At 51.9% G+C, this 27338-nt stretch overlaps 1 protein-coding gene across 4 annotated transcripts in view; it reads right to left on the bottom strand.

Annotated features, from left to right (window-relative positions):
* The window catches only part of SEZ6 (seizure related 6 homolog), a gene marked incomplete at both ends in the record, with an annotated part of 44080 nt that extends 20540 nt beyond the window's left edge, over positions 1–23540 (bottom strand). For all 4 annotated transcript variants that reach the window (XM_081272954.1, XM_081272955.1, XM_081272952.1 and 1 more), the window contains 3 exons: positions 1631–1764; positions 2363–3031; positions 23486–23540. In XM_081272954.1, coding sequence (XP_081129080.1) covers positions 1631–1764; positions 2363–3031; positions 23486–23540 — 858 coding nt within the window. The remainder of the gene's footprint in view (positions 1–1630; positions 1765–2362; positions 3032–23485) is intronic.
* Positions 23541–27338: the final 3798 nt, after the last annotated feature.

The raw sequence follows: 27338 nt of genomic DNA, 5'->3' as shown, positions 1-27338 counted from the left end.
GGCACTGTACTGCAAAGCACCCCCAACAAACTCACAGTCCAGCTGGGGAGGGGGATGGCTGTGAACAGACCCATAGAAGGCAGAACAACAAGAACTGGGATTATCCCCCATCCTAGCTTTGAAGATCTGGGGAGAAGGTCGAGAAAAAGTGATGGAGGGGGTGTTAGGACTCTTCCAGGCAGAAGAACCAGCTTGTGTAATTGGGGCTTGAGGGGTTGGGAAGGTTAGGCCCTGTCAGTCAGCTGCAAGCTCTTTGGTGTGAAGCGGGCATAGCCAACAAGAGAAGCAGTGGCAAGAGATGGCCCAGGGGACTGGCCCTGATTCAGAGGGGAGAGGCAGAGGGTGGGGGTGCAGAACTGATTTCATTGGAGAAAAATGACTGTGATATAAGTTGGGGGGTAGTAGGGAGGAGAAATTGGCAGGTGACCAGGAAGGTGGTCACTGCATCACTGGCTAGGATGATGGGGGCCGGACCATATGACGGTTGTGGAGATGAAGGGAGAGAAGCAGGCAAATGTGAGAGTTGGGGGATGTCATGACAGAACCTGGGACGACTTCATGGGACTAGAAGACGGCAAGGGAAGGGCCAAGGTGACCCTATGTTCATTGCACAGTTCCAGGGGTGCCCTCCACATTGCACTATCTGGCTCCAGGTTTCTGACTTGGACAGAGTGTGGTGATGAGCTGGTTTGGGGAAACAAAAAGACAGACTTGGATTTATGGAGTTTGAGGAATCTGTGGGACATCTGTGAGGACCTTTGGGCTCAGGACTGGGGTTGGAGAGAGTCTTCATCCCAGCCAGGTATGGTGGTGCACCTCTGTCATCCCAGTGACTTAGGAGGCTGAGGCAGGAGTGTGGCAGCTTCAAGGCCAACCTCAGCAACTTAGCAGGACCCCGTCTCAAAAGGGCTGGCAATGTAGCTAACCGGTAGAGCATCCCTGGGTTCACTCCCCATTACCACACAAAATAAATAAATATATTAATTAATTAGTTAGTTAGTTAGTTAAAAAAATAAGAGAGTCTTAATCCCGAGGGAGGGATGAGGAGGACCAGGAGGCTGGGGGCAAGTCTGGCTCTCCTGCCAGCTGTCACCTCTCTAATGGTGTGACCACATCAGTCTTTTCCACCTCTTTCCCACCTGGATATAGAAGATCCCAGTAGCCAGCACAGGGCCTGGCCCAGAGGAGCTTCTCAGGGAAGACTTGATGAAGGAATGAATGAATGAATAAATAGGTAAATGAGGCTTCATGGCTCTCAGGTCTAGCCAAGCCCCTCTGCATTTTCTCCACTCACCACATAGATTCAGATGCAGAGTTCATGCTCATCCAATCCCCTTCCCATCCAAGGCTAGAGCCCCTGAGCAAATCCTTGGGGGAAGAGGATGGGCACCCTGCCCTTCCAACAGCCCTCCCAGTGCACTGCTGGGTGAGAGCAGTATCCCTCTCCACTCCCTGGCACATAGAACAGAATCCAACCATTTTTTACACCCATCTTCCAGCTCTGGTTGTAGGTACTCCTCACACCATTGATTCCCCTAGACATTTCCACTTCCTGCATAGCAGGTGCCTTTATGGGGAAAGGTTAACATATCAGCCCCAACTTTGCCCTTGTCAGATCCAGGTCACTTACCTTGATCTCCACACCATAGCCAGGGTAGACAGAGATATAGTAGAAACAGTCCAGGCCGACATCAGAGGGTGAGCTGGGGGCTACAGGGGAGTCCAGAAAGCCCTCTGGGCCAGAGAAATTCCAGCTACAAGGGCCTGAAGGACAGGAGAAGAAGGGAGACTAAGCCCAGCTCTGGTGAAGTGGATCCAGCTAAGGCTCAACTCTAGATGTGTACATGTGTGTATGTGTCATGGAGCCCACCTCCAGGGATGTCTATTCCCCTGTTGAAAGAATGGGCCTGCCAAGGGGGCTGGGGTTGTAGCTCAACAGTAGAGCACTTGCCTAGCATGTGTGGGGCACTGGGTTCGATTCTCAGCACCACATATAAATAAAGAAAATAAAGGTTCACTGAAAACTAAAAAAAAAAACCGGAACTGCCTTTTACTGAGCAAGTGGCTACTATGTACAGTCTTATCTCAGTTTTCACCATGGCTCAGAGAGGTAGGTTTTCTTATTGCCATTTTATAATTGAGGCTCAGAGAGATTAAATAAAACTCCCAGGGGCATGTTGTAGTTGGTGGAATCAGGTTTTGAACCTGGGTCTATCTGGTTCCAATCTACATGCCTCCTACAGACTGGACCTTGGTGCCAAAGGCCAGGGCAGGCTGGCACAGTGTCAGAGCCAGGCATTTAGGGGCCCCCACAGCTCCCCCCATTCCCACTTCCAGATCTGCAAGCCAGCAGGTAGCTGACCTGGTGGCTGGACGGTGGTGATGGTGGTGGTGATGATGGTGCTGGTGGTGGTGGTCTCCTCGTCATCCCCTGAAGCTGTGGAGGTGGTGATGGTTCCCTCCATCCCAAGCCCCATGGTCTGGGACATGATGTCTGGAGCCCATGGCCTGCCCATGTCTCCAGGACCCTCTTGAGTTGGAGTCCATGCTCTGGTGGGGGGTGTAGTACTGGGCCTCCCCCCTGGGCGTAGGGTGGGCGCTGCCATGCTGGGCCCTGGAGGTAGAAGAGCTGTGATCCGAAGCACTGGGGCCTCTGACTCCAGGTTCCAAGGTCCCTCTCTGGATTGGGGCTGTGTGGGTGCTGCAACCATGGCCGGGGTGGGGCTGGTAAAGACTGGGCGGCTGTCCTGATTGGCCAGGCGGGGAAGGGGGCTTGGAGTGAAGGGTGTAGGTGGGTCAGGCTGAAAAGGCAGCGCTGGCCTCAATTCCTCCTCGCCCGTCTCCAGCCCCTCTTGCAGGAATTCCTCCAACAGTGGGTGGTGGTTGAGCAGCTTCAGAGTGGGGGCCGTGGTGACAAAGTGGACACTTTGTTCTGGCTGCTCAGGTGTAGGGACCGCTGTCAGCTCCCCATCCATCTCCTTGATGCCTGTGGCTTGCCCTTCCCCCATGGTTGGGGCCTCAGAGGAGAGTCCTGAAATAATAATGGATGATCAGAGGTTCTCCTGCTACTCCACAGCGAACAGCATCCTGCCCAACCCAGGCTGTAGGAGATCCATCTCTCTTTTGACAGAGAGCCTTGGGAGTGTGCTCATTGTTGAGAATCATGGAGCTATAAAATTTTAGAGCTAGAAGCGAGATGATATCACATACTTCAAGGATGGCACATGAACTATCCTTTCTCCTCCAGCACCAGAGACAGACATTACTAATTGATTGTCACACTATTTCCCGCTGTTCTGATTCAGCCTCAGAATCCTTCTCAACACAGACTCCAGGCAGCTGTGACATGACAAATAAATATTTGCCATTTCCAATGTAGCTCAAAGGCCTGATTTTACTGATGAGGAGGTGGGCCAGAGAAAGGAAGTGACTTGCTCAAAGTCACATGACTGTTGAGGAACTCCATGAGAACTTCAGCAAGAGCACTATCCCCCACCACAGTGACTTTTTGGCCTGAGATTTGATAGTTTCTCAGTGAAACTATTGGTTATTAGTTTTCAGGAAATACTTCACATATTTGGGATTTTATTTTAGAATTTCTCATGCATGTATGACTTCTTTGTTAGGATCCCATGAAGTCCCATTTCTCTCATTTCTATAAAATCCTTTCTTTCTCCTTTTTTCCTGATTTTATCATCCTCCTAGAGCAGTAATAAGAGTAAAAAGGGAAGAGCCACGTGATGGAATTAGCCAGCATGACTTCAACTTATAGACCCATCTCTTGAAATCTTAGTTTTCTTTTTTTCTTTCTTTCTTTCTTTCTTTTTTTTTTTTTTTTTTTTTTTTTTGGTGCTAGGGATCAAACCTAGGGACTTGTGCATATAAGGCAAGCACTCTACCAACTGAGCTGTATCCCCAGCCCAAATCTTAGTTTTCTTACCTGTGAAGTGGGGTTTCTTTCTTAGGATTGACTGAGTTAATACTACTTCTCTTTCCCATTTGACATTTGTCACTGAATTCCCTTTTCTTTCTTATGACACTAGTCAGAATTCATCTAGGGCAGGATCTAAAATAGATATATCTGGGCACAGTGGCACACGCAGCTCAGGAGGCTGAGGGAGGAGGATCCAAGTTCAAAGCCAGCCTCAGCAAAAAAAAAGAGAGAGAGAGAGAGACACACACACTAAGCAACTTAGTGAGACCCTGTCTCTAAATAAAATACAAAATAAGGCTGGAGATGTGACTCAGTGGTCAAGTTCAATCCCTGGTACCCCCTAAATAAATAAAATAAAATAGGTATAGGGCTGGGCTTGTGGCTCAGTGGTAAAGCTCTTGCTTAGCTTGTGTGAGGCACTGGGTTCAATTCTCAGCACCATATATAAATAAATGAAAAAAATAAAGGTCCATCAACATATAAAAAATTAAAATAAATAAATGAATAAATAAAGTAGGTATAGAATGGACATCTGGTATGTACCCCCACACCATTCATGGCAGACATTGTTGATCAATTTTGATTACTTCTTGTTGGGGCCAGAATCCTTTTCAATACAATATCAAGACAGCCACTACCAATCAGCTAGATAAATTCTTTGCTATCTCTGGTTAGAGGTGTAGATTGCTCTGCTATCGATTATGTTGATTTATTCAACCACATAATTGGAGAAATTATGCATATTCTGCTGTGGCCCACTATTTTCCCTAGATGCTTAACTACCAAGAAAATGTCAATGGGTGCTGGCTTCAGATTCAGCTCATACACAATTTTGCCTACTCTGAGAAGGTAGAGAGGAAATTCCTGATTTCTATAGTTTTCAAAATGGCTGCTTAAGGAAAGGAAGTACAGCTAGGGTGAGATAACAGAGTTTGCAAGGAGAAGGTCGGTTCCTCTGCACGTCTGGTGGTGGGGCTGTCATTCCACAGGCTCACACCCACCCCGTGGATTGGCAGGCGTGAGGAAGTACCAGATGGCCTACATTCTGTTCAGGAGACCATAGCAGCTCTGATGTGTCAGACGAATGGGAGGAGGGAGAAAATTGGGGTGGGGAAGGCAGGTACAGATTGGCATGCTCTCCATTACTCTGGGTCAGAGGGGGCCTGGGCAACCCAAAACCTTGAGACACTGGGAAAAAACTTCTATCTCCTGAGATGCCCACTAAAGTAGACCATCTGTGCCCTGGCTTTCCATGCCAGGCACTGATATCACATTGTCCAAACTAGATGCCCAGCCAGGCTCATACCCCCAGAGCAGATGGTCCGACAGTGCCCTATGTCTTTTATCAGAATCAGTGAAGAAGGGGCCAGGCAGTCCCTGCCACGTGCCAGGAAAGGGCTACTCCCTTTGCCCATCCCCCCCAGATGTCATTTGGTCTTTGCCAGGTGAGCAGAAACTTAGCACAACTTGGGGATAGGAACCTTTCCATCACATAACCTGGTGCTATCTGGAACTGTACCTTGCTCACAGGTCCCTTTCTGGGACTGTCCAACTAGAGATGTGACTCATGGCTCCAAGAGTGGGTCCCTGAGGGGATCTTCATCAGGAGAGGGAAAGCACAGAGATCCTCTGACTGGCAAAGTGACCAGAGCGGGCACAGCTCTCCTGCCAGCAGCCAGGTGGGTGCCAGGCAATGGAGCGGAGCTAATGGGTACCTCCCGTCACTGTCGATTGCGCTGATTGTGTTATCTAGGGAGACTGAGCACTTGGTTAAGTGGGACCGAGATAGCATATCAAACGAGCAAATTGATTCCAAAATCAGCTGCCACTTGGTCCCTGGCAGGCACCACCCACTGTCAGAAAGGGTAAGATAATCTCTGGGAGATAAACTATTTCTCAGGGGAGGGCATTGCCTCTCACCCTGGTTGGCTGTCAGAGGCCTGAGGCCCTGGGCCATGCCCTGGGTCCAGGGTTATGATCAGGAGGTCAGGCGCTTCTGTCTGCCTGGCTGACTGAGCTCAGGGTTAGAGGGGCTGAATGTGATACAGGGACCTGAAGAAGGAGGTGCTGGGGCCTGGATGCCCAGCCTCATCAGGTATCTTCAGGCTCTTCCCAGACCTTGTGTTATTTAATCAACACTAACCCTGGAGATGGAACTCAAGAATTCTTCCTGCTTTACAAAGAACCTGAGTCCTGGTGCAGTGAGATGAGGACTTGCTCAAAGCCTCTCAGTGCTGGAGCCAAGAATTCAACCTGCATCATGAACATCAAAGCTCCAAGTCTCTGCACACACCAGCCTGCCTCCTGGGAGGAAAAGCCCGGAGCTACTCAGCAGAGAACATTCTAGCCAGTTGAGGAAATCAAGACCCACAAAAAGGAATGGATTTGTTCAAGGTCTCCTTTAGCTTAGAAAGAGAACTGGGGCCAGGGGTTCTGGCAACTGGGACTTGGGTTGAGGCTGAGCCAGGTCCTTAGGAAGCCTTCTGGCTGGGACCCACAGAGCCCCCATACCATGCCCAAAGCATATCTGAACCTGAAACCCAAACTAGAGCCCCAATACTGCTCCACAGAGCCGGGACACAGACCTGGGTTCGAGAATCAGCTCAGCTACTTTAAACAAGTCATCTCTCAGTCTTTGCTTTTCTAAATCCTCTAAATAGCATTGTCTTGAGGACCCAGGGACAAACCACCTCAGGACAACTCCAACAGGGTAACAGGGAGGTAGACCTCTAAAGAAGGGAGGAGCTGAACTCCAAGGGGATAATTTCCCTGTTGAGTGACAATGAATGTGACCCTGTACATGTTCTCCATAAGACAAAGAAAACCCTGTTCCATCCATGTAAAGCTCAGACACCTCAAGGTCCTGTATGTCTATGGGGGATACAGCCATGGCCCATGACAATATAGACTCCCATAATCCCCACATGATGGGTCCACCCGGTGCCAGGACACAGGGACCTACTCTGAAATCGCACTGGCCTCCCCTCTGGCAGGAGTAGGGGCTGCATCCTCCAAGCGGGCTGGGTCGGGGAAATACCCCTTCACTCCCTCATCGCCCCCCTTTTGTCCCCCACTGCGGAGGAGGCCCCGAAGCTTCCCGGCAGCCCCCAGCCCTGGCGTTGCCCTGCCACCGCCTGGGCCCTCCCCCTGCATTAGCTCTTAAGCTATGCAAATAGACATCCGAGGGAGCCCTGTTTAAAGTATTTAGACGAAATGAAAAAAGGCTTTCATCGGCACTAATGAGCCATTCAGGATGCCTCCCCGGTGGATTCTCTCCCACTCCCGCCTCCCAGCCCTGGCTGCATCCCCCCTGCGGTCCCTCTTGGGATTGGAGGCCCCGCCCCCAGTCTAAGCCTGGGCCTCCCAGGGAGGGCTGCTTCCCCAGCCGGCCTCCTCATCAGGGCCCAGTTGGGTGAGGGTACCAATGAGGGCCCGTGTGCCGCGCCCCCGGAGATCTGGGTCCACCCTGGGGCTCAGCTTTTGTTTAGAGGAAGCCATAGGACTGGGGCCTGTTCTACATTCAGCTAGGTAGGTGTTGTGGTCTCTGGTAGCTGTGTAAAATGAGGTTTCAGAGATGCCCAGGAGCCTGCCTAGGGTCACCAGTCTGGGTGCTGGAGTTGGAGTCATTATGCAGTGTCCCTTCCTGGGGGATCTGCTGTCCCAGACAATGGTATTGCCTCAGAACTATCCCCAAGTGCTATTGCTTCTGCAGATTTTTATGTACCAGACAGCTAGAAAGCCTGGATTCCAATCCCAAATCTCTGCCTCCTTAACTGTGTGACCTGAGCGAAGGGTTGCCCACCTGAACCTCCATTTGCTCATCTGTTGAGTGAAACAGTGTATTTGGTAAGGTCTCAGTTGACAAGCCTGAGCTTCCACCTGCCAGGCTCCACCCATTTTCTGCAAGGGTGCATGGGGCAGGAGAAGAGGCAGGCAGGTGTTCCCCCTCTGGGGCTGCACCCAGAGGCAGGAACAGAGGCCAGTAGAGAGAGAGGCCCCAAAGTTCTGGGATGAGTTCAGGCGTGACATGATCTGCACTTTATGGGGGAGGGGAATGACCACATGGGATACACGGGTAGCTGAGGGATATCGTGGGCAGGGAGCCCACTTCTCTGGTTCCGGAGGTTAAGCTGGCCCAGCATTGGGAGAATGAGAATTTAATGGGATCCATTTATTATCCCATAAAAATTAATGAGTTTATTCTGGAGGTTTCTTGGCCCCTTTCAAGTTTTAATAGGGGATTAGTGAGGGCCTGGCCCCTGCAGACCCCTATTATCCCAGGGCCTGAGAGAGGGAAGGGGCTCTGGGCATGAGAATGCCTGGGCACCCCCCGCACCCCATCCACAGTCTGATCTTTACAGTGACAATTCCACTGGGGCCCTCCTGTACTGAGGGGCCCCAGCTAGAGGCTGGCAGGGCCACAAAGTACCCCTGAGGTCTGAGGTCTAGTTCTAGTTCCAGAGGCTTCTGAGTCCATGTTCTACTGAAATAATCCACAATGTTTAGCATCTGAACTAGGTTTGCTATTTCAGATAGGTCTGACTTCTATTGACAGGAAAGGAAAAATAACTCCCATACTACAAGAGGGGAAACTGAGGCCCAGAGTTGGGGGTGTGGCTTCTCCAAGGTCACCTTGGCTATGGTAGAGCCTCCTGTGGTCTGGAGTCAAACAGCTGGTGCTGGTGACAGCTGCTCTCCACTTCTCCAGGGCTCACTGTGTGCTGAGCATACTCTCAACAACCTGGTATATAATTTCTCAATCTCCTCTCACTCTAGGGAGGTTCATGCCATTATCCCAAGAGATGAAGACATGGGGGCCCAGAATAATTAAGCAACTTGTCCAAGGTCACACAGCTAATGAGTGGCAGAGCCTAAGACTAGAACCACAGCTCAGCTCTGTCCATTGCTCCCACTGGTTTTCAGCTGCAGCCCTGGATCTCCTATCTCACCAGCCTGGATGCCAGTGTCCTATGGCATTCATGCAAGGAGTTCTTCAGCTTGTGGTGATGGGGATGGAGTCCTGAAAGTCCTGGAGGGGCAATTGTTGGGATGGGCACAGCTTTACACCCAAAGGGATCTTCTCATTACCAGGATGAGTGAATTCCCCCTTGCCCATTTGTTCAAATGATTCCATCCTTGTGCCGTGCTTTCTCTACTCCATTGTCTCTTCAAACCATCCCCATTTTTTGAAGGTCCAGCTCTTGTCCCCGCTCTGGGGAGCCATCTCTGCCTGACCTCCTCTAACCCCTTGGGGGCTCTTTCTGGTGGGCCCTTAGTACATCTGTGGCTTCCTCATGGGCGAGGATCCAGCATTAGGCATCTCTCTTCCCATATCACTACACACAAATGATGCCCCCTGGTTGCCAAACTCATCGAAGGGTGACCTCAGGGCGCACAGTTTCCAAGCCCAGGTTCTACACACTCGAAAGTTTCTCCAAAGCTCCTGGCTCTTGACCAGAGGCATGTCCTGCAGGGAAATGAGCAACCAGCCATTGTCAGTGCCCCAGCACAGCCCCAGTTGGCAATTGATGAGGAGTGTCTGCTGGAACAGGCTGGAAGGTACCCCCACCCCAGACTCCCCTCTCTTCCCCTGCTGCTGACCATTCTCATCACACCCTCTCACCACCTTCTTTCCTGGTCAACCCCTGGCAGTTCCATCATGTCTCAATTGCAAATATGAATGGGGGCACCTCCTCTTGGCCAGGCTTCAGTCAGGAAAGATTTCTGAAACCTGAGCCCTGGTTGCCTCTGTGTACTACTCATTCCTTCCCATTTATCCTGGAGGAAGCTGAGTCCAGAGGGTTTTCCCAGGTTACACAGCAAACTTGGGCCAAGGCTGGGACTCGGGTTGTTGGAGCAAGGAAGGAACCTGGCCCAAGCAGAGCACTGAAGAGCAAGTCCTCCACTGTTTCCCATCTGTAGGCATACCTCCAGGGACAGAGAGCTCACCGTCCCCCAAGTGGTCAGGGGCAGCTACCTCTCCTACCATTCTGGATTGGGGTCTGAGGAAACCCTGGCCTTCAGCCTCTCCAGAGTTGGGGTCTTATTGCAGATGGAGGGAGTATGGGTGGAGGTAATGGGCACCAACCAGAGGGCAAGCCACCCCATCCTGGTCCTGTTCCTAATGGACTGGGTCCTTCTACACAAGTCACTGGGACTTCATATCAGTAAAATGGAGAAAGTTTCTAAGGGTCCTGCCTGCTCTCACATTCCAGGATCCAGTGAGCCACCAAGAGCTTTGTGAATAAAAAGACTGAGCCATGTGCAGTGGCACAGCCTGTAATCCCAGCAGATCCGGAGGCTGAAGCAGGAGGATCATGTTTTCAAAGCCAGCCTCAGCAAAAGTGAGGTGCTAAGCAACTCAGTGAGACCCTGTCTCTAAAGAAAATACAAAAATTGGGTTGGGGATGTTGCTCAGTGGTTGAGTGCCCCTGAGTTCAATCGCCAGTACCAACCTCCCTGCCGCCGCCCCTCCCCGCAAAAAAGAAAAAAGAGTTAAGATGGGATTTCTTCTCTCCTCCTTTTGGGTCTGGAGTGGCCAAGGTTGGGCAGGGAAAGGTGAGGAGGAGCCCTAGGATTTCTTCAGGTTTTTCCATGAAGGCCTCTGAGAGTTGTGCCTGTCATTCACTCACGCCTGGGTGAGGATTAGGGTCGTCTGGGTGCTGGTGCTTGTTTCCCAGCCTCTGCTGAGCTGGTGTTCCTCGAGTTGGGTGTTTGATGGACAATTTTGGGAGCTCAGGCATAGCCAGTTTAGGAGGACTTAGGTTTCATGGACTGAAGATATTCAGGAACATTTGCCCTCATGTGCCCTGGCCAGAGTGGGTGTGTGTGTGTTCCATGGGAACACGCACTGTGCTCTACCTACATGTCCCTTCCTCACTATCTGCTCAGCAGCAGAGGGCAGGGTATGTGTACAGCCACCCCCACCCCCAGGGGCTCCTGGGACAGTCTTAGAGGTGGTGTCCAACCTTGGGGCCAGGCCAGGGTCCTCCTATTTACAGAGCGCCCCGCCCCCTAGGGGCGAGGCCTGTACTTCCTAAATAGTTGTATTCCACCCAGGGTGGCTGCCCTTTGTGTTTGGAATCAATATTTTACACCTGGGGAGACCGAGGCTAGTCCACTTGGAGAGAAAGAGTAGCAATCAAGGTTTGAGCTGGGTCTGTCTCACAGCCTGGGATCAAAACTCCTGCATTGGTTGCTGCTTCATGCAAGCATGCGTGTTCACGTGTATGAGAATGGGGTTGTTTGTGTGTCTCTGAGCACAGGCATGTGTGTGTGCAGGTCCAAACACACACATTAGCTTCAGAGCATTGCCATTTGTCCTTGCTCATGGATGCCACACTCCAGAACTTTAAGTCCAGAAAGGTCCTAGCTTCTTGAATGGGTTGTATTTCTCTCCACAGTGGTTGTCATGTTCCCTCCTTGTCAGTCTGTCACCTTCTGGGAACCTAACCTGACCCTTCCCAGGGCCATCTGTTCTGGACAGCCTTGCAGGCTTCTGAGTAGGTAGGGGGAGGGGGCCTACCTACATTGTTCTGGGCTGCCATTGGACCAGTCCTCTTTACCCTACTGTCACCTCTCTCCTGTGAGGCTGTGACCAGGGGCCCAGGGTAGAGGGAGCTCCCAGCTAACTGCCACATTCTCCGCTTTCCAATTTAAAATCTAATATGGTCTCGCCACTGCAGAGCTGGGGGCTGGAGAGGTGATTAATGAGGCCTCTGCTACAGCGTCACCTGCTGCGCTCTGCACCTTCCCCTGCGGCCCTGTGTTCTCCCCTCCTGTCTGTCTGCTGGCCCTGGGGACCTAGAGGTCCTAGCCCTGCCTGCCCACTGTTCCTGGGGCTGGGCAGGTGACATAGGAACTGGGGCCTGGAGTGGGTTTAAGGGAGAGGCAGGGGCAGGCCTGGGAGGTAGGGGCCACAGAGTTGGCTCTATCTGCCTCGCTCAGGGCTGACTGGAAGGGGTGGGAGGAACAGCAGGGTCTCCTTGGCATCACAGCCCTCACCAGTCTGATCTACTGTGGCTGCAGCAGGGGTCTAGGTAGGCATAGAGGTGGGTGCTGGGCTTTCTTTCTTCACTATAGGGGCTTCTGTCTATCAGCTTCTTCTGTCCATCTGCTGCTATCCCCAGATCACAGCCTGCCTGCTATGTCAGGGGGGAAGCAGAAGAATAATTTGAAAGTAGAGGTATGGAGTGAGTGGGCAGAGGGAAATGGCCATGAGCTGGGTGCTCAGGTCACATTTTTCCTTGGCACCAGCAGCTTCCACCAGCAGGTCAGCAGCAAAGACTGTATTCCTCTGAATGGTGCACCTTGAAAATGTCAGCTGCAAGGAGGAGAGCTACAGAGGCAGGAACTGCATTCTCGGGGGGGCTGGCAGCAGGGCCAGTTCATCCCAGCCCAGTGGTGAAGTTGGGAAACAGGGGTTGATATAGGGAGGAATGGACATCGGCTTCATCTTCTGCCCCTGCCTAGGACAACCCCTCCTAGCCAGTGGACCCAGCAAGACAGGGTCATATGGTGCCAGGGGTGAACAGCTGGTACCTTCCTGGGTTGCAGACCAGCATCTCTGGGATGCTACCTTCTCCTGGTCCCTACCAGGATGTTGAAAATCCAACTCTATTGAGGCTATTCCTGGCATACTTGTCCACCTCTGAGCTGAATCACCAGGCTGGTGGTCCTAAAATTGCATGGCTTTTGGATCAGGTGAAGGGACTTATATTATATATGAGAACCAAAGTTACCTCCCTTATCTTGTCACCTGTGTCCTCTGGCTGCTTTTGTATGATGCATCAGGAAACAAATTTGGGGAGCTTGGCAGGGGATGTAGGGGTCCTGAGCTCAGAACCCTAGGTTAATCTGGTCCTTAATGCTGAGGTGGGCTCTGGCCTCTCCCTACCCTAGAAGTCATTAGGGTGTCTGTTCTTAGCTATGGAAGCTAAGGAGTCTGGCAAGGCCTTATCAGGGCTCTGGCTCCAGAGTGAAAGTAGCTCTATCACTGATGGACTGTGTAGCTTTGAGCTTGTCCTTTCCTCTCTGGGGACTGTCTGGTGGTTTGTCATATAGTACTTGGTTCCTTATCTTTTTTTTGGTAGTGGGGATCGAACCCCAGGGCACTCCACCACTGAGCTATATCCCCAGCCCTTTTGATTTTGAGACAGGGCTGGCCTAAGTTGCCAAGGCTGGTCTTGGACTTGTGATCTTCCTGCCTCAACTTCCCAAGTAGCTGAGATTACAGGCTTGAGCCACTTACATGGCTGGTTGCTGACTTTTTAGTGAGTCTTTGGGTGGGTGGGACAGAGTTGCAGCCTCACCCTTATAGTTGCCCAGCCTCGGGGCTGATGGAGCCTCCTGGTGAGCAGGTGGAGGAGCCTTGGCAGGGTTGGGGACTATGATCTTTGGACTTGCCACTTTCCTTCTGTATGCATTAGAGTTCATCTCCTCACCTTTATGCATTGGTCAGTATTTGCTGAGCATTGTGTGTGCATGCCAATGTGAGTGTATATGTGTGCAAGTGTGTGTGTGTGAGTGTGTGCATATGAGTATGCATATGCTTATGTGCATGGGAGCACATTCATGTGTGTATATATGTGGGTATGTGGCATATTTATGTGTACCTATGTGCATGAATATGGGGTCAGGGGGTAGGTGTGAGAAGAGGACCCAGGGAGTTCTAAAATTCTGAGCATCTGCTCTGTGCCAGGGTCTGGGCCACTATTCACCTGCACTCTTTGATAAATCCTCCTGGCCCACAGGTAAGGAAGCCTGGTCAGAGAACAGACTTTATCTGTGGGAGGTGGTTTAGCTGGGCCTGGGAAGCAGAAGCTAGGACATCCCTGCTCTGCTAAACTCAAGAGACAGACAGAAGGACAGATGAAGGAACAAAAGGCCTCTGAGAAGCCAAGGCAGCCTGAGCCTAGAGGCAGACACCCCTCCAAGGGAAGCTGGGCTGCCTCCCTCTTTAGTGTTTTTGGTTTTGACTCTTGGACTGCTCTGCTCTACCTTCTCCCAGCTCATGCAAGTTTCAAGAACAGCAAGGATAGTGAAGAGGGTGGGACCCAGGAGACCCAGGGAATCTAGAGGGTAATGAGTTTTAATGGCAACCTTTTGGCAGAGTCAGGCTGCAGAAGGTGCCTGAAAACCCCTCTGGGAAGTACAAGGGCAGAATCAGAGGTCCTTGGATGTGTAACTCCCTCAGGGTGTACTTCCCTCCTATTCCTGACACTCTGAGACCCTCCCTATCCCCTCAACTATTGGGGAGACCCAGGAGCTGCAGCCTTACTTCCAAATAGCCTCCAAATAGGGAGGAGTCACTAGAAGCCTGGGCTCTGCCCTTGGGGATGTGGCAGGGTGAGGGGCGTGGTGCAGAGTGAGGACACCCTGGGACCTTCTCCCAGCCCCAGGCAGGTGGGATGGAACCTAACCTGCCATTGGTGTGGACTAGCCTAGGCTTCCTTTGAATCCATGGCCTTTGGGACTGAGAGAAGGGGCCTCATCTGCCCAGCACCGCAGCCTGGGAAGCTCTTCAGGCTTGGCCTGTCCCTCTACTTGCCCAGCAAGCTTGAGTGGGGGAGGAGAGGGGTGCAGAGCTGCTAAAGATAGCAGCAGCAGCTCCAGCTCCAAGTCTCCTTGAGGGGTCAGTGGAGCCTAAGATTAGGGAGAAAGAGAGTAGAGTGGGCTGCAGAGAGTGGAGAGAGACCAGCCAGAGCTGGGGCCTGCTGGGCCTACACCTAGGCCACTGTCCTATGGTTCGAGACAGAGGGCACAGACACTCAGGGAGAGGTGGGCAAGTGAGGCAGAGGTGCATATATCTGCACATCTGAGGCTCCTCTCCAGAACTCCAGGAACACTAAATGGATTCAGTTGTGCAGGCCCCAACTCCTCAGGCCTCTCCCTTGCCCCAGTCTTGCTTTGACCTCTAGGACTTCACTGAGCTGGGGATGTGGACACCTCTAGTTGAGGGATGTAAACCCTCTCCCCCTGTCCCCTGCTCTCGTTTCTGCTGCTTGAGGTCTAAGGCAGGGAAGGATCAGGGTCACTAGAGACAGCACTGGGGATACAGATATAGCAGCAACCAGGCTTAGGGCACCAACCAAGAGTTAGGGCCTCAGGAACACCACCCCAATTTAAGCAACAGGCTTTTTCTAGCCTGATTTGCAAGTAGAGAGGGATACAAGAAAGGTAAGTGGACCCCGTAAGTCAGGACTAGGGCTCTGCCACAAGATGGGCTCTGAATGGGCAGTAGGGGGAGAGGGAAAAGGGAATCTGGGTAAGTAAATGTGTGAATAGCCTCTCTTGGTGAGCCTTGCTTGGTCCCACCTTCAACCCTTGCCTGGAGATGCCATCCTCAAGATGTGATTTTATCTCCTCCAGTTTCTTTAACCTGCCACAAAGTAGGACCCCATGACAGGAGGAGGACTGCCAGCTGCTGGACCAGATGCTTCAAATCCTCAGCACATCTCCTTGCTGGATATATGTTTGTTTGTTTGCAGTGCTAGGGATTGAATCCAGCGTCTTGTGCATGACAGGCAAGTGCTGGACCACTGAGCTATATCCCCATCCCTCCCTGCTGAATGTAAATGATGTCTAAGACAATGTCCATCAGAGGAGTGCCCAGGCAAAGGCCCTTAGAAGCACCCTGAACCCAACCTTTGTCCCTCTGTATTACTAGTCATGCCTTTTTGTCTGTCCAAATCAGGTTGGTGCTCATCTGCCACTGGTCTGAGCAGTCTACCCCTGGACTCCTGGGGCATCTGATCCAGCTCCTACTGTGACTATGGAGCTTCTGGTCTCTTCCCAGCCTCCACCCCCTCTGACTTCCTTTGATTCTGCTGCTGCCCATGAAAGAGGTGGAATAGGGACAGGCACTCTAGATTCCCAAGGAAACTGAGGCCTAGGGAGGTAACAAGACTTGCCTAAGTTTACCCAGACAGCAAGAGCCAGTACTGGGTTTAAACCCTGGGATCCTGGCTCTCTGACCAATACTCCGCTGTTTGCGTTCTTCCTTTGGGTCTGCCGCCTCTTCCCTGAGGCACAGCTTGGCTTGCCATAGTGCCTGATACCCTCCTTCCAAGCTCTCCCTCCCAGGCTTTGGGACTCCCTAGGCACTTGCTGGCTGGTGGGATCCGGGCCAGACACTCAGCAGGTGGCTGCTTGGGGGACAAAGGAGCTAGTGCTCAGCTGCGGAGCTGGGAGAGGGGGAGGGAGCAGCCGGGAGAAGATGTGGGGTGTGTGTGTGTGTGTGTGTGTGTGTGTGGAGGAATCTGGGCTACGAGGGGCAGGGTTGACTTTGGTGCCTTCCACAGGGAACCTGGGAACACAGAGGAGGAAACCAACGTGCAAATTAGATGGGGACGGTGGAGCTCAGTGGTCCAGGCACTTTTCAATGCAAAAGTTCTGTCCTCCCAGCCTGATGACCAGTTAGAGGGAGGGGCCTGAGGGTAGAGAGAAGAGCCTGTGGGGGAGGGAGGAGTGGGAGGAGGGGTGCAAAGGGGCATGAGCTGAGATTGATGCCAGGGTTTCAAGATTCCCGCTGAGCCCTTGGGGACTACATGATGTGGGTAGAGACCCACTGCTTGGATTCTGCAGCCCATTTGGCTTGGTGGCAGGAGGGACCCTGCATCAGGTCTACCTTGTTGAGTTAGGGGGGCACTCAGACATAGCAGAGATGGGAAGAGTTGTGATGGAGGGTACTGTTATGGCCAGTCTCAGGGACCTCATAGGCTTGCTGGGTCCTCACAGGACCAAACTGTGAGTACTTCTTGCTACAGATGACAAACCAAAGCCCAGAGCAGTCCCTGGCCAGGAGTCTCCTGTCCTTCCAAAGTCCAGGGTAGTTGGATCATGTAGGTGCTATTTGGCTTCTCATCTGTATCTCAGTCAATTAAAACAAGAGAGTCCCTGGTCCAGCTATAGAAGTAGTCAGAGCTAAGCTTATTAAGAAGGTATCTCCCCTCCAAACTGAGTTCACTAAGGTCAGGGACTGTTGTATTCCTGCCTATCAAAGTACCTGGTAGGCGCTGACTAGGAAGAGGGGTGTTTGAATAGAGAATGGATGGGTAGATGAAGGATTGACAGGTTAAGTTCTTGCTGGATTATATTTACTGTTTGGTGGACAGAGAAGGCCATCTGGGCTGGGGAGATGGGAGAACTGAAATAAGCAGGATGGCATTCCAAGTTTGGAAAAATGACTGAGCAAAACTATGGAGGTTGGGCCAAACAGGGCATACACAGGATTCATCTACACTGTGTTGCCCTGTTGTCCCCCTTTCTGTGCACACTTAGTCCCTGCTCATCTCTTGGCAGAGCCCTTTGTTCCTGCTGGGCGGCCAGGACCTCCCACTTCACCCCCTCCCTTCCAGTTGGTTTGCCTGCCAGCAAGGCTGCAGATTCTGCAGCCAGAGACCCGGAGACCTGGATCGTTGTTGGAGAAGTGGCAGGTTTGTTTGCTCCCTAGCCCTCGGAGAAATCTTAACAATCAATGGCCAACAACACTCTGCCTGCGGCTGCAGCATCGATCCTCTCCTCCCAGGGCTGGCGACTAGGCAGCAGGTAGGCAGATGGAAGGTAGCTGGGGCAGCCTTGGGCCCTCCCAACTGGGGGCTGAGTCTCCGTGGAAGCTGAGGGGGTGGGAAATCTCAAGGTGCCAGGACAGGTGAGACTGGTGCTGTCATTCACCAAGACCCCAAAGGATGGGAGAGTTACCCGAGGCCTCTGACCTTTGGGCTGAGACTTCAGGGGACACAGTTCACCTTATACCCAGCTCTGTGCTCTTGCCTGACCTCCAAGTATTGGAAAGGAGTTTCATTCCTTTGCCACTAAGGACAGAGCAAGATAAAATGTCTCTAACCTGCAGCATTAAGAACAGAAAGCAGGCATCAACAGAGAAGCAACTGACACCACCAGAAATGTACTAGGAGGTTAGGAGCTGCTTATGTCTTGAGTCTATCTGACAATATGAGCTTGGATTTAGTCTATAAAAGACAGGTAATAGTTTCTATCTCATAGATATGGTATGAGAACTAAATGAGTTAATGTATATAAAGCACTTGGTAGAGAGCCTGGCATAGATTTGGTACCTAATAAATGTTTGCTATTGTTGCTGCTTTATTATTGTTTGGATGGTTATGTTCTCCTGGGTTCCCATTTGCCTTTCAGAAGCTCTGCTCTGGGCTGGAGGAGTGGGTTTTGCCAAATGATCCTGCCCTCTGGAACAGCCTTACTACTTATTGGCTATGTAGCCCAGGGTAAGTGACTTAATCTTTCCTAAACTTAGTTTCCCCCATCTGTAAAGTGGGGATAACTAATCTCTTCTTGTGCATATTAAAAAGGCACATGAAAGCCTTGACTTGAGGCCTGGGCCCCTGGGGATTCTGGGCCAAGACTCACACCTAGATATGTTTGTGGAATGAATGAATGAATGATAGGTGGATATACCCCAGAGCCCTGCCTTTTTAGAAGCTGTGAAAGGTTCTTGGACCTGAATTGCTGTGGTCCTGGATGATTCTTAGGGCCCCATTTTTCCATTCAAGGGCGTGTCAACTCAGAGCTGCTCCCCAGATTTCATATTGGTCCCTCCAAGCTGTGTGAGGATGTCTGAAGCTTAGAACGATGAGGAGGCTGGAGCCAGATGACATGGGGTTGTTCCTCTCTTACCTCAATCCTTAAAGTTCATGCCATGCATTCCTCTCAGCCACTAGGGTGGTAGGGAGGTTCTGAGGGAGGGGGTTAGGAAGGCTAGGCCTTGAGCTTACTTCTGCAGGTGTTCACCAGTGCAATTCTCATATAAATTTTAATGTGTATTTAATGTATCCCCTGTGCTAGGCTCTGTGCCATGGAGGACACTAGCTGATGGGGTACTAAGGTGTGACTGGAGAAAAGCTATTCCTCATTAAGAATGGCCATCAGCACCCAACCCCCAACCCACCTCAGGCTGACAGCATGACAGCTTAATTTGTAGAAGAAAAAAAAAAACTAAGTAAAGGCTATAATTTACAGTTGGGATAATTGGCCAACTGTTAGGAAATAGGAAAAAAAATTCTAACATACAATCTATGTAAAAATAGTGTGCTTGCTACACAAACTCAGCTTCAAGACATGGTCCCAGCTGCCATGGACACACCTCTCCATTCTAACCAGGCAGCTGACCCTAAGCAGCTCCAGAATAAACAATCTGGAACTGCCCCAAGATGTATGGGGTAAGCAAAACGACTCGGTGTCCTCTTCCCTGAGTTCAGTCTTGTTGTCGGGAGGAGTATTAAGCAACTAGACACTTGTGACCCAACAAGATGGATACCTCAATGGGGGGAAGCCAAGGGATAGTAGAAGCATGGGATAGTACTTTGCCTCAGCCTGAAGGACAGGTGAGGCTTCCCCTGAGAAACCACAAGATGCCCCATAAATACATGCTAAAGAATTACTGAAGTGCCAGCTAAACCAATACTTGAAGCATATGTAGAGTGAGTCAGGTTGGTCCAGGAGGGGAAAAGAATTTTAGGCAGAAGGAGCAGTAAGAACAGATCCTCAACAGGATCTGTTGAGAACTTGGCCAGTTTGGGAAATTGATGCTGAAAATCCTTTGGCCTGGCTGGATTAGTCATCTTTCTGGAATTGTTGCTTCCTGTTGGAATTGGCCTTGAAGAACCTCCTAGTACCTGCTTTCTACCTCCCAGTTACAGACCAGGGCAGCCGGCATTGCCTCCCCCAGACACTTATTACTTATGGAACCCTCTCCCCCATCACAGAGAGTAGGCTAGTAACCTGGAGACCCAGAATCTGCATGATTCTGAGGCCCTGATGTGCTCCCAGGCTTGGCAAACATGATCTTGGTATAACCTTATATTGAAGGCTCCAAAGAGTAGAGGCCTAGAGAGGCCGGGGCAACCTGCCACAAGGAAGGCTGGGCTCTTAGCTGTGTGGGCTGAGAGAGGTTCCTTCCCTTCAGTGTTGCTCCTGCCTATAGGCATTTTTCTGTGCCCCTTTTCTTGTTTGGTGGGGAGGGTGGAGTACTGAGCCCTGACAGCTCTGCCCAGGTGGGGGCGCAGGATTCCTGAGCTGAGCCCAGACTGGCAGATGGGCTCCATGGGGCTTGGAGAGATAGGGACAAGAAGGGAGGGAAGAGGCTGGAGACACCGACTGGATGGAGAGCGGGGTTAAGGAGGCAGGCTTTCTGACATGCCCTCCATATTCAGGAAGCCATGGTGGGGCGGGGCATGGAAGCTCTGTTTCTAATTAAACAGTGCCTGTGTTTCTCCTTGCTCCCCATTATTATCCCACAGCACCCCCAAGGCATTTTAAGCTGCCACCCTACTGAGGAGGCCAGGATGGCCGCCAAAGCCAGCCAAGCTTGATGTGCTTAGGAGGTGAGGGGCAAGAAGCCAATTCAGACTTCCCGAGTCTGTCCTTGTCAGTCTCTCATTTATCCTCAGAAGCCCAGGGGGGCTCCTGCCAGCCATGTTAACTTCTGGGCCCCTGAGTGGAATCCAGACTGTCTCCTGTGGGGCTTTGTCCCCAATACTATGTCCTGTCCCTGAAGCCAGACTAGGGACTAGAGAGTGGAACCTGATGTCAGATTCAGCAATGGCCCCCAGACTCAGGAATATGCTGTCAGAATCCAGCACCAGCCACCAACAGAGGAGTCTGCTGGAAGCAGCTATTACCATTTTAGGTTAAGACAGCCCTACTTTGTTAACCCTTAAGGCAGTGGGGATCCTGGAAGCCAAGTCTTCTTTCCCTTTCTCTCCTTCCTCCTTCCGGCCTCACCTCCCTTACACCATCTTCCAGTTCTTGGCAGAGCAAGCAATTGAGATTTGCTGTCCCCACCCCCCTCTTCCCACGATATTCTCAAGCAAGCTCAGAGAGGTGGAGCAGTGGGTCCAAGGTCGCACAGCCACAGAGCCCTGGAGACCCAATCCCATCCCAGTTTCAGCTGCTTCCACCTTCACAACCTCCCCAGGCCACATTCACACATGCAGAGTTTAATTAACTTTATTGATATTCAGAAATTAGGAGAATGACTAAAGGTAATTGCTCATTAAAAATCATTAAACTGACACAGCAGGCCCGGGCAGGCGCAGCCCCTCTTGCACCGCCTTCTTCTCCCGCTGTGGCAAGATCTCCCCAGCACCACCCATGGTTTGGGAGGACGCCCCACAGTCCACAGTGCATCTCTCACCCTGGGTCAATCATATCCCTGAGGCTGCAAAGGGAATAGGGGACTGTGCCTGCAGGGCAGCACTGCACTCACCCTATCTCTGGGCAGTCTCCCAGGAATCCTGGGGCTTCTGGGTTGTGCCTGGCTGCAATCCTGAAGCCTGAGTCCCGAGTGTGAACAGATCTCTGAGGGCTGCGAGGAGGCTTCGGGAGGCACTGCACTAGCCGCAAAGGCTCAACCCAATCCCTTTGCTCCCTGAAGCTCTCCTTCACTGAATTTCCCAAAACCCTGAGGTGGCCAAGTGCACTCCCAATGAGAGGAGTCAGTACCCAAGACTAGGACCATGCATCCCCGCTAAAAAGGAAGAGGCTTCTGGTTTGCGGGGCGGGGCTCCGTCTTCCAGACTCTCTTATCTGCCAGGCTGGACACTAACAGGGCTGCTTCCTCCTTTCCCTTGAGGAGTGAAAATCTTCCCCCAAAGTCAGATCCCTACCCTGAAAACCCCTTGGTCAGGCTACCTCACAGGCACTGGAGATACTAGTGGGGCAGAGGAGGAACACTGGCTGGGACACCCAGACTTCTGACCACAGTGGACAATTCCTTCCAACACCCACCCCACACCCCCATCAGGGCTCCAGGAACTCCCAGCCACATCAGCCTTCCTCCTGGAGCCCTGAAATCTCACTCCAGCCTCTGGCAGAGGCTGCATCCACACACTAGTGGCCTCACAGGAACCTACTGCTGAGTTCTCACCCTACATTCAGACCTCTTGAAGTGCAGACACCCTGGGACCTGCTACTCCAGACACACGAGGCCCTGATTACACTCACACTGATGCACACACACTGCCTCAGAATGTATGCCAGAGGACAAACACAGGTCCTGTGCCCTAGGGGAGCTGTCCAGAACAAGGTTATAGCTAGATTTGATATGGTCCTGAATTCGTAGGGACATCCTCAGACAACCGGCGGATCTACAGGCTTCTCCTTTTCCATTCCCGTCCCTGAAGTGGAGCTGGCGGGATTCTTCTTCCTCTCCCGCCCCAACGTGAACACAGGGTTTCAAGTTCCCCCATGCAGCTAGAGGACCTGGCATGGGCAGTTAGGTGGCTGGACCAGACTCCCCGGGAGCAAGTGAGCACAGCTAGAGGCTCAAAAAGGTTCTTCCATGCCTCTGAGACCCTGGAGTGAAAAAAGCTGCCGTCCAAGGACCCAGCTCAACCTCATCCTCAGCTGCTGCCCAGACCTCTGACACGGCCTGGAAAGATTGAGTGGTTAGAAATCACCCCTTCCTCCCCCACTTCCTATCAGGAGCTATAACCATATGGCAAGGGACGGCAGGAGCAAGTGCCGCTTCCCGGATCTCACCAGCCGACCGCTAGGAGCTGGAGAAGGACCTGAACATTTGTAGCTTCGAAGACAGCTTGTTTGAGCCCGGACGGCAGGTCCAGATGAGACTCCAAAACCCTATCCTTTACCCAAAACTCCCTTGTTCCCTACTCCAAGGCCAAGCTTCACTTGATCCGTGTCCACGAATTTGGGGGCCTGACTGCGCCTAGGGCTGGGGGCCGCTGGCAGGGAATCCGTCGTCCCGCAAAGACTCTGCCGCCATGGGGTGGATGGTGACCGGACAGGATGGCAGGCCCGGAGAGGCAGAGCTCTGGGCGTGTTCGGTGTGTGTGTGTGTGTGTGTATGCGCGCGTGTGTGCTTGCGTGCGAGGGCAAGGAAAGGACTTCGGGGAGGACAGACTGTTTATCCCAGGACCTCATCTGCTGCAGTCCAGTGCAGTGCGAGGAGCTGGATGGAGAACCCCCGGGGCCCCCGAGTATGTCTCCAGAATTTTGCTCTAGGTTTCGATTCTGGGGTGGCAATGCCAAGGCAGAGGGAGGTAAGCGACGTCCTAACCGGTTGTCCGGCCGTCATCCGGCCGCGTTCCTCCGCAGTGAGGATGATAGAGACCTGGAAACCGGCTGCAAAGTCGAGCGAAGTTTGGCGGGCAGCAGGGGAGGAGGGACCGCGGGCCGCCAGCCGGACTGTCCCGACTCACCGCCCCGCTTCCCCCCTTCGCGTGAGCCCCGGCGCCCCCAGACGCCTGTAGTGTAGCGAGGTAGCGCGCGGGTGAGCGCGTGTGTGCGGGGAGGGGGTGGCGTGATGAATTGCAGCAGAGAAATCCCATTAGATCCGGGGAGATGATTAAAGGCGAGGTCTCGGCCGGGCGCGAATGGCGGGAGCCTCGGCAGCTTCCCGCCCGTGGATCCCGCGCCCCACCCGGCTCGGCCAGCGCCGGGGTCAGCTTAGCCGGCAGGATTCCTTGCTTGGACTGGACAACCGGACACGCGGAGCTGGGCGCCGGGACGGGTCCGCCCTTCCACCCCCTACCACCGGACGCTGGGGTCCCTTACCGTGAGCCAGGAGCGCCAGCAGCGCGGGCAGGAGCAGCAGGGTTGCTGGGCGCATGGTGTTGGTTGCGGCCGCGCCCCGGGCAGGGGCCGCGGCGGGAGGGTGAGGGGCTTGGCAAGACGTGGGCGCGCGGCGGGCAGAGCGGGGTCCGGCAGGGCAGAGGGAGCGGGGCCGCCGCCGCCGCCGCCGCCAGCGCCTGACAGAATCAGCACCACGGCCAGCGCCTGGCGTCGGCGCCGGGGATCGCCGCGCGGGGCTGGGGGCGGGGGCGCGGGAGGAATGGTTTACCGTAAAGTCTCAAGCAAAGGCGCAGAAGACCCAGAGGCGGGAGCACAGGCTCCCGCGCCACCGCCCGCTCAGGGGAAGGACTGCCCTACTAATGTGAGAACACGTTCCCCGCACTTCCGTGCTGCCTACGCCCAGCCAAGCCTGCCACCCTCTCCCTCATTAGCATCCCGCCAAAGTGGTAGCCTCTAACCGAATTCTCCTAAAGAGAGTAACCCCCTCCCCACCTCTATCCACCCTATCCTGGTACCTGAGGGCGCCAAGGGTGACCTGGGAAGATATCCATGAGTGAGGCAGCTGGTAAGGCCTGTGTGCCCTTGTGCCAGCTCCGTCCTGGGCCGATAATGAAGATGGCTTTTGAGCGTACAAAGGACAATAAATTATTACTTTGCGCTCAATAAATGCCAGGACTCCAGGCAGCTGCATCAGCAGCAAACTGTGCTCACAGAAAAGCTTAATTATCCTGATATTATAGTTAAAAGCCAGTGGCACTGTGTCCTGGGGAGACATTCTTCACTTGGCAGGAGGCAACCTGGGCAAAGCTGTGGGGAGCTGAAGGTAGGATCCTAGGTCCTCATGCTGCCCTGGATCTCCAGGATCCTGCCTTATCACGCTCTGTGGGACCAGAGCAGCTACAGTGACAGCCAGGTGGCACAGATCATTCATGCCAATACCTGTTCCAGCTCCTGGAACTGGTGGAGAAAATGTGATGGGAGAAGAGGGTGTCTAGGGCCATATTTTACAATTTAATTTACTTCTTGTTGTTGTTGTTGTTTTACTCTGCAGTGCTAGGGATTGAACCCAGGGCCTCACACACAGTAGGCAAACTCTCACTGAGTTACACCCTAACCTGTTAGGACTGTTATAGATGGAAACTCAAAGGAAGCCCAGAGGGTATAGCTAAAAAGGCATTCAATTACAAGGAAAAATAAACTTCCAGGGCTCTTCTTGGGTTGGGCAGCCCTAATGATTCACAGGATAGTAAGGGACCAGTCCAATTGTGCCATCTGTAAGGCTGCTGTTTAGACCCAGAGGTTGGGCTCACATGAAGAGCATCAATGGACAAAGTAAGACATGACCCTGTGAATGGTGTTATCATTCCCTGTAGAGAAAGGGAAAGACTAACTTCCTGTGGCCCTAGAGAGGCTTGTGTTTAGTTTTTGTTGTTGTTGTTGTTTTTGTTTTTAACTGGAACTTGGCCCAGAATCCTTCCTGACCTTGCCCTGGAAGCGAGTGGCAAAACTTCTGTCCTTAAATCTCATTCCTCAGAGAGTCTTTGGTCCTTAGGATTCTCACAGTCTTCCAGCTCTTCTTGAAGGATTCTCTCTAGATCCTCTTGTGGGCTCTGGGGAGCCTCCTCAACTGCTGTAAAGAATCCCAGGCAGCAGGCAGGTGGCATGTGGAATTAGTTGAGGGGAGACGCTAGGAGAGGATTTTTGGACAGTCGTTTTAAGAAGCTGAGGGAAAAAAAGAGAGCTGTAGCAGAAGGATAGAGGGAAGGGGGAGGCATTGCTGAAAGGATCAGAGGTGAGAAGAGAAAGCCAGGAAAGAAAGTGCAGAGGGGAGGGAGAAGGAGAGTCTCCAACAGAGGAGGGGAAGAGGCATAGCAGTAGAAGGTTCAGTAGCTGGGGGATGTTCAGGGAAATACTGGCAGATGTTATGGGATTTCTCTGTGAAGGTATTCCTTTTTTTTTTTTTTCCTTTTCTTTTCTTTTTTTGTAATGAGATTGAATCCAGGGCTTTGTCCATATGAGGCAAGTGCTTTACCACTGAGCTATATCACAGCCCTGTGAAGGTATTCCTGAGCTCCTCCCAGGTCCTTGGGTTTCTTAGAACTAAGCAGCTTAGGCAGAGGGAGTGAGCCATGACCCATGGATGGATCTTTGTGCTAATATGATTCATGCCCCATGGAGGCTGGTGGCAGTCTCACCTGACTCTTCTGGCAGCTGGGCTCCTTGATAAGCTGGGTGCTACCTACAAGAAGAATGGTGAGAAGAGCTGTCCAGAAATTTGCCACACGGCTTTCCCTGCTACCTGAACTAACTTTAGGCATTCAGGAGGGGGGTCCCCTGGAGACTACAAGTCCCACAATACAGCACTATGCCCTGATCTCAAAGGATGGGTTTAAATGGCATGGTGGGAATAATAATGCATCTAGGCTGTCCCCGACTCCTGAAGATGGTCAACAAGCTTCTATGTGATGGGTTCCCAGTTAGCTTGAGGCAGAACCTGGCTAATATGAGAAGCAGCTGAGTTTTTGTCAAACACCTTCTCTCATGCCAATCAAGGGGCCCATTCTTCCTAGACCTCAGCATCACCAACAAATTGAATACAATAAAATGTCTGAGGGAACAGTCAACTGTACCCAGAGCTTACAGGATTATAGTACTCAATTTATATACACATTTGAAAGCGGCATGTTTTTCCTTACTCATTTAGTTTCTCCCATTCTCTCTCTGTCCCCCATTTGGCCTTTTGCCCCCAGAGGACCCTGGGCTTCCCCTGCTCATGTAATTCCTCACTCAATTCTCTGTCTTCTCTATTAGTTGTAGACTCTGAAGGCATGGACCAAGTCAGTTTCATCTGCCCCAAACTTAGCTCAGTAGCCAGCACAGAGTAGATTCTCAATAATTATTATAAATGATGGTCATGAGACGTGTCTAAAGCCCAAGCAAGGCAGGGCATTGGTGTCACAGGAGAGCTGTGAGATAATGGAGAAGGGGACAATTAATTTTTTTTTCTTTTTTTGGTACTAGGGATTGAACCTAGGGAAACTTTACCATTGAGATAGATCCCTATCCCTTTTTAATTTATTTTTTATTTTTTATTATTATTTTTTAAAATATTTATTATTTTTAGTTTTCGGCGGACACAACATCTTTGTTTGTATGTGGTACTGAGGATCAAACCCGGGCCGCATGCATGCCAGGCGAGCGTGCTACCGCTTGAGCCACATTCCCAGCCCCCTTTTTAAAATTTTTTAGAGTCAGGGTCTCACTAAGTTTCTGACAGTCTCTCTAAATTCCTGAGGTTGGCCTTGAACTTGCAAGACTTCTGTCTCACCTTCTTTGAATTGCTGGGATTACATGGGTGTGCCACCATGCCTGGCTAAGGGGATAGTGCTGCAGTGAAGTCTTCACACACATATGAGTGAAACCAAGACAAATAAGCTGCTATACATTTCAGTCAATGGAGAGAAAGAGGAGGACATCCAAAGGGAGGGGGCATGGCTTATGCAGAAGCAGAGAGATGGAAAATGCCAGTCAGTGAGAAGGGTAGTTTGGCAGGAACAGACAGTCCCCCCTAGGGAAGAAGGAGGAAAGGACAGAATAGACTGGGGACAATCTGTGAGAGAGTTTGTGGTCATTTGTGCTGCAGGACATGCTTGGTGGCTACATTTAAGGAATTGCCTCATCCCAAAGATGTTTGCACCCAAATGGGAGTCTGGCATCATTAACGTGGGTTTTCCAGCACCAAAGTAAGTGGTAAGAACTGGGGAGTTTAATATTGACTCAGAAGGTGGGGATCTAGGCTACTAGGGTCAGAGGAGAATTGAGAGCCAGAGAGGGA

This window comes from Spermophilus citellus (genome assembly GCF_964194105.1).
Source record: "Spermophilus citellus genome assembly, chromosome: 17".
Classification (NCBI taxonomy): domain Eukaryota; kingdom Metazoa; phylum Chordata; class Mammalia; order Rodentia; family Sciuridae; genus Spermophilus; species Spermophilus citellus.
The sequence above is the reverse complement of the archived record's forward strand: the minus strand, read 5'-3'. Positions and strand labels throughout refer to the sequence as shown.